General features: G+C 44.6%; 1 protein-coding gene across 3 annotated transcripts in view; it reads right to left on the bottom strand.

The window, feature by feature from the left end:
• Window positions 1–12,529, bottom strand: part of WWC3 (WWC family member 3) — a 617,369-nt gene that overhangs the window by 97,676 nt on the left and 507,164 nt on the right. For all 3 annotated transcript variants that reach the window (XM_063955530.1, XM_063955532.1, XM_063955536.1), the window contains one exon: window positions 1,401–1,490. In XM_063955530.1, coding sequence (XP_063811600.1) covers window positions 1,401–1,490 — 90 coding nt within the window. The remainder of the gene's footprint in view (window positions 1–1,400; window positions 1,491–12,529) is intronic.

The raw sequence follows: 12,529 nt of genomic DNA, 5'->3' as shown, positions 1-12,529 counted from the left end.
AGGAAGAGCTCAATGACAGCTAAAAGGAATTAATGAATTTGCACAAATGTTACAGTAAAATTCAATGCAGGTTTACTAAGGAACTAAGGAAGTTTATCATAAAAACTCTTTTTTCATAACCATACATTTGTTTATTTAGACACTATAAATATTAAGTACACTTGTGTACATAAAAGAATGGCATGTTATCTTGTAGAAGATGAGGAGTAGGGCTGCAGACTGCTACCAGTCCCAATGGCCACAGGGATCAAGTAACATACATTACAATTACAAGATGTTATCTACAGATGTGTCCTCCTACATCCTTGCTGCAGTCACGTTAAACAGCCCTTCTAGTCATGCCATGCCTTGGTGAAACTCTGTACCACCAAGCATACTTATATGTGTTTTTTTCCATTAAAATGTGTCTTAGTCGCATCGCTAGGCATATATGATGCACAGTCAGCTTATGATGATTAAAATGATAAGCGGCAGGTCTATATTCTGTGTGCGACTGTGGCTGTATCTGCATACAAAATGCAGATACATTACAGTACTTTCCTGGAAACCACTGTAACGTAGCATTTTATATGCAAATACAGCCATAGTCACATACAGAATATAGGCATGACACATATAATTTTAATCAGTATAAGCTGCTTCGGCATCCTATTTGCATAGCACACATTTTTGGCAAAAAAAGACACCCAACGTTATCAGAGCCGCCCAGGTACTATCAGCTCATTCATGTCAGGCAACTCGCGCTGCATGGCATATTGAGGCTAGATGTCTTTGTCAGACCTTAGAAAAGTAGGCAGCACTTGCACAACATTTTTATGGGGACAGACAAATGGGTAAGGGGGTCCTGCTCACAACACAACAACCTACAAGAAGAAGGACCAGAGAGGACTCATTGAGTTTTAGCTTCCCCGGGTCAATGAACTGGCATCGACCGTTACTTTCAGTCAGACACACTTGTATCTTCCAGGTACTTAAAATACTAGGGGGATATCCAATTAGCAGCAGTTTTCCCCAGGGCTATCCTATTAACCCCAACACCAGCCCTGCATACACCCGATATTGGCGCTTATCAGGGATTATGATTCGCATTCTGCATAATCTCCGGTAAAAGACCCTTTTCTCCGTGATAACACATGGGTCCGAATACTTATCCCCTATCCCCTGTGTTATTGGTCGAACACAGGGCATTTTACTGCCGATAAAATCGGGTTATAACTGGATAGCCTGATAATGACCATCGGTCAAAAATCGTCCGAAAAACGATGAGGGCCAATTGAATATCGGCCTAAGCCTGTCCAGCAGGAAGTGGACATGCATAATCTGTTGTTAGTACATAAACTGTAGTAAAAATAAATAAATATCATGAGTTGGGTGATCTGAGCTGGTAAATTGATGCATACCTTTTTAGCTGAGTGTGGAGGTAAGAAGTCAATCGAGTAGCCTCTTCTAGATGCTTTAAAAGGCAATTTCTTTTCTCTTGGAGCAGCAACCTTCAGTGTTAAAAATACAATAATAAAACCGGAGCACAAAAATATGTAAACATTAAGTATACACATGAACTTTGTTTAGGAATACATTTGCAGCAGACTTTATCTAGTTACCAAGGTTATGCAATATTTCACCATCACCATTTGTCACAATAAGCTTTAATTGGGCCAAACATACTGTAACTGTGCAGCTAATGTTAGGTAATTGGCCTGATACCACAATATGTTTGGGCTGAAAAGACTGCGGTTCCAGATAATTATAAGATCAATGTCGGGTATTTTAGAAAATGCAGTCGGAAAATGACAGAAAGGGGCAGATGTATCATCAAACCCTCTAAAGATGAACGGTGGAGAAATTGCCCATAGCAACCACTCAGATTAAGATAAATTATATCTAGAAATTGGTTGGTTGCTATGAGCAACTTCTCCACTTTTAGAAGTCACTGTTATACTAGAAGGGGTCTAGTTGCTGAACCCAAGGGATGAAATGGCTGGGTCTCACCCAAACTGACCACTACATGGTTTGTAAAACTGGACACTGGATGAGCTGCCAGGCCCTGGCTCCTAGTAGCAGTATCAGCCAGTATCCTGTACGTCCAGCTTTATAAACAGATAGAGATGGTCAATGATTTCATACTGAGCTCTGATGTGGGTGGGCACAATGAAAAAAGGCAAATTATTTCTTTAGTTGTAATAATTACACAAATCTATTTTCATTTAAAAAATTAATAACATTACATATAATTAACAGTATTATTACTATATAATTATCTCTATGTACTAAAGAATTATTTGATTCATGCTTTAATGTCAAATGTTTATTAAGTGAGGAACTCATGACAATTTAGCATTGCCAGGGAATTTAGTTTTGACTCCCTCTGTGTGGAACAGGAAGTGCTTTTTATCTATACAATAGACCTACAGAAACAAAATAACTATTGTTTAACTTGGAGAAAAATAATAATGCTGTAATGCAAAACAAGTCCAGTATGCTGTTTTAGGCGTGATTCCAAAATCTTAAAGGGGCTGTAATCCTATGTTTCTTTTTTCTTGTTCAATATTGACTTTTTATTAAATATGCGTAAACATAAAGATGGGATATAAAAATAGAAATAAAAAGGTGGGGGTACATAGGCAGAACTGGGGCGTAGACGACGAGACACTCACAGACATCTGTAGCATAGGGCATCAGTATACAAGGTAAATATATGAAGGCAAATCAAAGCAGGCACAGGAATGGGAAAATACAAACATGTACACATAGCATAGTCAGGAAGAGGAAGACTGTAACAGTTCAAATATCAGGTACAATAGCAGGAGACTCAATAATAATGTTTCTATTTTCCCTTTGACTTTGTGTCATGTCAACATTAAGTGATAAATGTATAAAAGTATTCTTGTTACAGTACAATATCTGAACTCTATGATGGCCCCAGAATGCTGAGGGTTAGATGTACTATAGCGGCACTTGTCATACTGCTCTTCCTGCTTCGCCTCGATAAGAAGCTACACTTAGGACATCTTGGCCACCATTGTGGGGGAGTGAACTCCCCTTTCGGACAATCCCTGCCAGACCCACAGCACATCTGCCTAGTGCTGATGCGCTGTGTCTTATCTCCCGGTCGGCTCCACTGTGCATGAGTGAGATCTTGCAACCATCGCAAGCAGCAGCCGCCGCATGTTAACATACGTACTGACAGGTAATACCTGCCTGTACTTATCGGGTTTTTAATACATGTATATGATTTTCCATCGCCATATAATAGTATGGTGACAGCAAAATTGTTAGATGTTTGCAGATAACGTAGAGAAAAGTGATCTTTCTCTACGTTATCTGCTTTCATACATACAGAAGCTCGCTAAAAGTGTCAAATAGTGCTGGTTATAGCGTATTTCACATTTACCACCTGTTCTAACACCTCCCCCTTAGTAGCAAGGTGTATGGATGCTGCTCCAATAATTGGGAGCATGGCCATGTGTAACAATATCACACCTCAATGTCAAATACTCAGCCTATCACTGACAGGGGGAAGTAGCAGCTGGTGCTGAGCATTACGCGATGCATTCAATACCCCGGCTGTCCGGATCACGGCATTCATGATAACGGCAATGGGATCCCGACTGCAGGGATACCGACACCTAGTCTCCCACATGGGGTGTCCACGACACCCTTGGAGGGAGAATACATAGCGTGGCATGCGTAGTGCACCGCTGTGCCCGCAAGGGGCACTTTTGCACTTGCTCAGCTGCTGGCATTCCGCTAGGATGACAGGCGCTGGTATATCGATACCAACCCAAGCATTACATACCTCTCTCCTCTTCAAGCAAGGTAACAAGTGGCCCGGCAAGACAGATAGGGGAGGGCAGAGGGAGCGCTTAAATGTAAGAAATCACACCAACCTCTTCTCCCTCACTGACAGCCAATGAGAAAGGGGTTATTTTTAAGTTATATCCCTGGGGTACTTAAGGCTCAGTGCTGGGACACTGCAGGAAAAATAAAGACACTAAATAGGTGACATTCATTAAGGAACGTATTCTGAGTCAGATGCACCTCTTTTCATGGACTCAAACAGCGACTTTTAGCATACAGTACATGCACAAACGCAAATTTACACATTTTAGCAAATCTATGGCAGATTCTGAGTTAGCTGGATCTTGACGCATGTCTCTTTGGGTGAAATGGGTGTCTCGGCAGGGCCCAAGCTGGAACCATGCGATAGCATGGAACTGGTCCGTGCCATGGAAGTGTCATGGGAGTGTTGTGGGGATATAGCTAGAGGTGCTATTCTAGGTCATGCGTACAAAGAAGGGAAGCCTGTTTCTGACAGATCTCTTGCACCTAGCGTGGGGCTGGTATTAATGAGGACAATTGCGGCTGTGGATGGAAAAACAGCGGGCTTCTGACTTGAAGCTGCATGGAACCTCACATTAGTCCCACGGTAACTCACATTAACATAAGAAAGTAAATCTAGATTAGGCAGCATTAAGCAGCGAACACAGCCACTTGCATCCGACTCAGAACCAGCTCCTACATGTTGTGTGTGTCCCCAAATTACTGAAGCTCTTGCAGCCATTTAGCTCATCTAGTGGTAGTGTTAGCCCTGGGTGCTACCAAGCCGAATTCTAGAGTTCCCCATTCTGCAGTGATGCAAGAAGTATTACTCATCTCTCTGTGCTATGCTTTCAGTGAGGTGTGCTAATCTTGTCAGTACACAATATAATGGGGGCGGTCTAGTGACAAAGGATATGTGTGATTTTATTAGGAGCACGGACTGAAATCTTCAACCCCTGAGATTTTTGCATAGCCTGAACAGAGGGGGAACATTAATCTATGGGATAAATGTATGAAGCAGTGATATGAGTGGAGAAGTGAGACAGTGGAGAAGTTGCCAATGGCAACCAATCAGCACTGACTTAACATTTATAATTTGCACACTATAAAATTATACATTGCAGCTGATTGGTTGCCATGTTTATACAGTCACCTGTGCTAGATGTCATTTAAGGCTGGTTTGCATGAGTATATTAGGACACAGACTTTAGCAGAACAAGCAGTCTAAAGTGCATTTCCCAATCACTGCTGTGTATGACCATGGGAACGTAAGAATGCAGTTTTATCCAGTGAGAGAGTGGTGTTCAGTTAAGCCTGTGTGACACTGCTGCAGCTTCAGCACTGCAAGTGTACTGTAGACATGATCTGCCTTCCAGAAGCTTATAGTGTAAAGCTATGAATAATCATTTCTGATTTGTAAAATATTAATTTCATGCAATCATTCAGCAGTGTATGGATTTGTTCACAGGGTAACATCCAAATGTGTCCCCTTGGGAATAGATGATGTACTTTATTCTGAGAATGGCGCAAAGGAAGAGATGACTGACCTCCCTGGCTACCCAGAGAGACACGAGAGAGGTCAGCCTAGCAACAGACTGTTTTGGATTCCCCTCTTAGAATACACATGATGCATTGAGACTCAGTTTAGACTGCCAATCCACCAGATTCCCATAACACACGTCCAGAAAACAATTTGTTCTCCTAAACCAACAATTTAACACTCTTCTGCTTAAGATAAATCTCCTACTTATTTCCAGCCTGTGCTAGAGTCTTTTTAGGAAAACATTTCAGTACGAGGATTTTTGGCTCATACATGGAATGCATCGGTAAAAATGTCAAACCAGAGGTTATGCTGAAGACAAATATCCAATGCTTTGTGCCCGGAATGGTTTTAACAGAAAAAAAATAAAAAAATAACATTGCTCCTCTGACAACTCCAGATTACAAAATAATTCTCATACAGAGAAAAGGCAAAGAGGGATAACAGAGCAAAGTCTATGGATTGTGGCCTGTAATCCTTCTTCATTATTTATGTACGTGAAAAATATTTTAAGTGGAACTGACGTTGCCAGCTATTAATATGGTTAAAAAAATAAATAGGACTACGCCAAATGTAGCTGTGTAATAGTACTGCTTTTATACACTTGCTGAAACAAATACTATATATGCCATTGATAAATTAACATTTACATAATGAACAACAAAATCATTACTAAGTAAGTACAAAAGCAAAAAAGATGGTGGGCAGCGCTTGTATATAGCAATTGGCACTCTTTATTATAATCCAAGAATAGTATGGCTTGATTATATATAAGTTTAATACATATTATAATCATTTAAAAAACATAATGACAGTATGTGCCACAGATTAAGATGCAAACACCCAATTAAATATATTCAGGATAGACTTAAATAGACATATGAGTACTTTTAGTATAGCGTCCGTTCCCTGAAATACACCTATAGTATAGACTCCTAATTTTTATGGCAATAGTTCCTTAGGCGAAAAAAACAGTCCAGTATAGTGGTATAATTACCAGAGCACCACTAGAGGAATCGTTTTCCAATTTATCCTGTGTTCAGGTGAAATCCTCACAAAATTGCAGAGCAGGTATGATATTCACTCATTAAAATCTTTGCTTTGGGACCGCTGAGAATACGCCATGTAAGATGTAAGAAGTCAGGGGTTGGTTCGGGCACCGCAGAGCTGTGTCCTGTTGTCCTGATGGGTAAACATGTAGCTGCGACTTATGCGGTTCACTGCTACTTGCAGCAAAAACGCGTGGAGTGTGCTTATCCTTATCTGGTTTATATACATTTACCAATATAGTGGCTGGTTGGCACCTGTAAGCAATTATTCTGTCCAATCCATAAAAATACTAAATGCATAAATAACAGGGAGGCAGACTTATTTATTCAAGAAGTACAATTAGATTTAAATAATGTAGATTTTTCAAATACATTCTTCTAAACTTGTGGAATACATTCTACAATAGAATACAATCTACTAGAAACAGTCTGTATTCCCAGGTCATGGGGTATATTTGAATACCCGCTTTGTACATCCACAGTCAAGAAAGCATATGTGTCTTTCCACTTGATATTCTGAATCAGTGTCAAAAAATGGGTGTTTTTTTACAATGATTCAAGGATACTGACACGGATCTCAAATATTCAAATATACCCCATGACCTGGCAATACAGACTGTTTCCAATAGATTAAATACTGATGGTGACCTGACAGACACACAGACGTTTTCTATTGAATTCTATAGCCTTCATTCTTCAGCCCAATTATTTTTCTTTTTTGGACACATTTTATTTACAGATAATGGAAACGCCCATGAGGACCAGGTTCGCGCCTAGTTACGCCGACCTATCTATTTGGGAGGTGGGGGAACATCTTATTTGAAATGGTGGCTGTGACACGAACCTGGTCCTCTATGACTGTCACATACAGTAGATAATCTATTTGTTATCTGGGATGGGGATTCCAAATCTGCACAACACTCCAACACTTAGAATCTACACTTACACATTATTTTTACCAAAGTCGAATAAACTTTCTGGACCTGACCCTAGGAATTATAGGCGATACTATTTGTACTTCAAATGACACTAAAGATGTATGCTCTAATGCCTACATGCTCTATAATAGTGTGCACTATCCCCCTTGGAAGAAAAATATTCCAAGGGGTCAACTTTTACACCTCAAGAGGAACTGCTCAGATTTGAAGACCTTTGAGGATTTGAATTCCTTTGAACAACGGGGATACCCTAAGTCAGAGGTTCCCAAAACGTCGTCCTCGAGGCACCCCAACAGTCCAGGATTTCGGTATATCCATGGCTCAGCACAGATGGTTAAATCAAATTGACTTAGGTGCAGTGGTGCAAGTGGGCGGGTACGGGTGGGTACGGCGTACCCGTAAGAATTTAGCCGTGGGTACGCCGTACCCACACCGACGGGCCGCCGCTCCTCTTCCTTCCCTCCCCTGCTCCACGCCGCACCCGCCGTCCCCGCCGCACACGCCGTCCCCGCCGCTGATGCGAGGGAAGGAGAGCGCAGCCTGCGCCTCTCCTTCCCCTCAGTCTCCGGTGGGTGTCTCGGTTTACTTCAGCGCCGATCCGTGAGCCAATCAGAGCTCGCACCCGCGAGCTCTGATTGGCTCACGGATCGGCGCTGAATTAAACTGAGACACCCGCCGGAGACTGAGGGGAACGAGAGGCGCAGGCTGCGCTCTCCTTTCCTCACATGACAGACAGGACGGCGACGGCAGCGGTGAGTAGGGGAGGGGGGCATGTTTACCTGGCACTGGGGGGGGCATGTATACCTGGCACTGGGGGCATATCTGGCACAGGGGGGCATATATACCTGGCACTGGGGGATATCTGGCACAGGGGGGCATGTTATACCTGGCACTGGGGGATATCTGGCACAGGGGGGCATGTTATACCTGGCACTGGGGGATATCTGGCACAGGGGGGCATGTTATACCTGGCACTGGGGGATATCTGGCACTGGGGGGGCATGTTATACCTGGCACTGGGGGATATCTGGCACTGGGGGCATATCTGGCACAGGGGGGGTATATATACCTGGCACTGGGGGCATATCTGGCACAGGGGGGCATATATACCTGGCACTGGGGGATATCTGGCACAGGGGGGCATGTATACCTGGCACTGGGGGATATCTGGCACTGGGGGGGCATGTTATACCTGGCACTGGGGGATATCTGGCACTGGGGGGGCATGTATACCTGGCACGGGGGGATATCTGGCACTGGGGGCATATCTGGCACAGGGGGGCATATATACCTGGCACTGGGGGATATCTGGCACAGGGGGGCATGTATACCTTGCACTGGGGGATATCTGGCACTGGGGGCATATCTGGCACTGTAGGGGCATTTCTGTATCTGGCACGGGGGGCAATGTATATCTGACACAGTGGGGGCATTTGTGTATCTGGCACTGTGGGGCAATGTGTATCTGACACTGTGAGGCAATGTATGGCACTCTGGGGGCATTTCTGTATCTGGCACTGTGGGGCAATGTGTATCTGGCACGGTGGGGCAATGTGTATCTGGCACTCTGGGGACATTTGTGTATCTGGCACTGTGGGGCAATGTGTATCTGGCACTGTGGGGCAATGTGTATCTGGCACTGTGGGGCAATGTGCATCTGGCACTGTGGGGCAATGTGTATCTGGCACTATGAGGCAATGTGTATCTGACACTCTGGGGACATTTGTGTATCTGGCACTCTGGGGACATTTGTGTATATGGCACTGTGGGGCAATGTGTATCTGGCACTGTGGGGTTATGTGTATCTGGCACTGTGGGGCAATGTATATCTGGCACTGTGGGGCAACGTGTATCTGACACTATTGGGGTCATACGTGTATCTGCCCCTCCCCCATATGTGTATCACGCCCCATTTTCATTGACCACGCCCCGTGTGGCATTTGGCCACACCCATTTTTTTTGCGCGCGCGCCTTCGGCGCACGCACACAGTACCCGTAAGACATTTTTTCTACTTGCACCACTGCTTAGGTGCTAATTAAGTCACCTGTGGCCAAGCATGAATACATTTAAAACATGGACCGTTGGGGTGCCTTGAGGACCATGTTTGGGAACCTCTGCCCTAAGTCCATTCTAAAAAAAGAAGCCTTTGAAGAGGTTCTGACCATAGATAGAAAAGAACTACTAATACAAAAGGAGAAAACACAGAATACCACTGAGAAAGATAGACAAGTGCCATTTATAGCGACATATAATGATTATTGAACTGAAATTAAACATATTGTTAGGAGAACTACAATATATTAAAAATGGGTAATCTACTGTCTGACTCTCTACCTTCAGAACCTGTCTTTATCTTTCACAAAATTAAATCTCTAAGGGGTATATGCAATTAGCGGCGAATCGCGGCAAATTATCGGCCGTTTTTCAATTCGACAGTCTAATTTCGGCAAGTGGGTGCCGAAATTGACCATATGCAATAAAAAACGGATTCGACAGTCCCGCTGCCGAAAAACGGCCGTTTTGACGGATTTGTTCCGTTTTTTAAAAAACGGGTAAAAACTCGGAAAAAAATGGCGTGGGGTCCCCCCTCCAAAGCATAACCAGCCTCGGGCTCTTCGAGCTGGTCCAGGTTCTAAAAATCCGGGGGGAAAATGGACAGGGGATCCCCCGTATTTTTAAAACCAGCACCGGGCTCTGCGCCTGGTGCTGGTGCAAAAAATACGGGGGACAAAAACAGTAGGGGTCCCCCGTATTTTTTACACCAGCATCGGGCTCCACTAGCTGGACAGATAATGCCACAGCCGGGGGTCACTTTTATACAGTGCCCTGCGGCCGTGGCATTAAATATCCAACTAGTCACCCCTGGCCGGGGTACCCTGGGGGAGTGGGGACCCCTTCAATCAAGGGGTCCCCCCCCCCAGCCACCCAAGGGCCAGGGGTGAAGCCCGAGGCTGTCCCCCCCATCCAAGGGCTGCGGATGGGAGGCTGATAGCCTTGAGAAAATGTAAAGAATATTGTTTTTTCCTGTAGTACTACTACAAGTCCCAGCAAGCCTCCCCCGCAAGCTGGTACTTGGAGAACCACAAGTACCAGCATGCGGGAGAAAAACGGGCCCGCTGGTACCTGTAGTATTACTGGAAAAAAAATACCCAAATAAAAACAGGAGACACACACCTTGAGAGTAAAACTTTATTACACACCTGCCGACACACACATACTTACCTATGTTGACCCGCCGACTGCCACGTCTCCTGATCCGACGATCCGGGGTACCTGTGAATCAAATTATACTCACCTCAATCCAGTGTCCAGATATAAATCCTCGTACTTGGCAAAAAAAATAAGATTTTACTCACCGGTAAATCTATTTCTCGTAGTCCGTAGTGGATGCTGGGAACTCCGTAAGGACCATGGGGAATAGCGGCTCCGCAGGAAACTGGGCACAACTAAAAGAAAGCTTTTAGACTACCTGGTGTGCACTGGCTCCTCCCACTATGACCCTCCTCCAAGCCTCAGTTAGGATACTGTGCCCGGAAGAGCTGACACAATAAGGAAGGATTTTGAATCCCGGGAAGACTCATACCAGCCCCACCAATCACACCGTATAACTTGTGATACTATACCCAGTTAACAGTATGAAATATAACTGAGCCTCTCAACAGATGGCTCAACAATAACCCTTAGTTAGGCAATAACTACATACAAGTATTGCAGACAATCCGCACTTGGGATGGGCGCCCAGCATCCACTACGGACTACGAGAAATAGATTTACCGGTGAGTAAATTCTTATTTTCTCTGACGTCCTAGTGGATGCTGGGAACTCCGTAAGGACCATGGGAATTATACCAAAGCTCCCAAACGGGCGGGAGAGTGCGGATGACTCTGCAGCACCGAATGAGAGAACTCAAGGTCCTCCTCAGCCAGGGTATCAAATTTGTAGAATTTTGCAAACGTGTTTGCCCCTGACCAAGTTGCAGCTCGGCAAAGTTATAAAGCCGAGACCCCTCAGGCAGCCGCACAAGATGAGCCCACTTTCCTCGTGGAATGGGCTTTTACTGATTTAGGATGCGGCAATCCAGCCGCAGAATGCTCCAGCTGAATTGTGCTACAAATTCAGCGAGCAATAGTCTGCTTAGAAGCAGGAGCACCTATTTTGTTGGGTGCCTACAGGATAAAAAGCGAGTCAGTTTTCCTGACTCCAGCTGTCCTGGAAATATACATTTTCAAGGCCCTGACTACGTCCAGTAACTTGGAATCTTCCAAGTCCCTAGTAGCCGCAGGCACTACAATAGGTTGGTTCAAGTGAAAAGCTGATACCACCTTAGGGAGAAACTGGGGACGAGTCCTCAATTCTGCCCTATCCATATGGAAAATCAGATAAGGGCTTTTACATGACAAAGCCGCCAATTCTGACACACGCCTGGCTGAAGCCAAGGCCAATAACATGACCACTTTCCACGTGAGATATTTCAAATCCACAGTTTTAAGTGGCTCAAACCAATGTGATTTTAGGAAACTCAACACCACGTTGAGATCCCAAGGTGCCACAGGAGGCACAAAAGGGGGCTGACTATGTAGCACTCCCTTTACAAATGTCTGAACTCCAGGCAGTGAAGCCAGTTCTTTCTGGAAGAAAATCGACAGAGCCGAAATCTGGACCTTAATGGAACCCAAGTTTAGGCCCATAGTCACTCCTGACTGTAGGAAGTGCAGAAAACGACCCAGCTGAAATTCCTCTGTTGGGGCCTTCCTGGCCTCACACCACGCAACATATTTTCGCCAAATACGGTGATAATGGTTTGCGGTTACTTCTTTCCTGGCTTTTATCAGCGTAGGAATGACTTCCTCCGGAATGCCTTTTTCCTTTATGATCCGGAATTCAACCGCCATGCCGTCAAACGCAGCCGCGGTAAGTCTTGGAACAGACAGGGCCCCTGCTGTAGCAGATCCTGTCTGAGCGGTAGAGGCCATGGGTCCTCTGATATCATTTCTTGAAGTTCTGGGTACCAAGCTCTTCTTGGCCCATCCGGAACCACGAGTATCGTTCTTACTCCTCGTTTTCTTATTATTCTCAGTACCTTTGGTATGAGAGGCAGAGGAGGGAATACATAAACCGACTGGTACACCCACGGTGTCACTAGAGCGTCCACAGCTATTGCCTGAGGGTCCCTTGACCTGGC

The sequence above is a fragment of the Pseudophryne corroboree genome, chromosome 2 (genome assembly GCF_028390025.1).
Source record: "Pseudophryne corroboree isolate aPseCor3 chromosome 2, aPseCor3.hap2, whole genome shotgun sequence".
In the NCBI taxonomy this organism is placed as follows: domain Eukaryota; kingdom Metazoa; phylum Chordata; class Amphibia; order Anura; family Myobatrachidae; genus Pseudophryne; species Pseudophryne corroboree.
The sequence above is the reverse complement of the archived record's forward strand: the minus strand, read 5'-3'. Positions and strand labels throughout refer to the sequence as shown.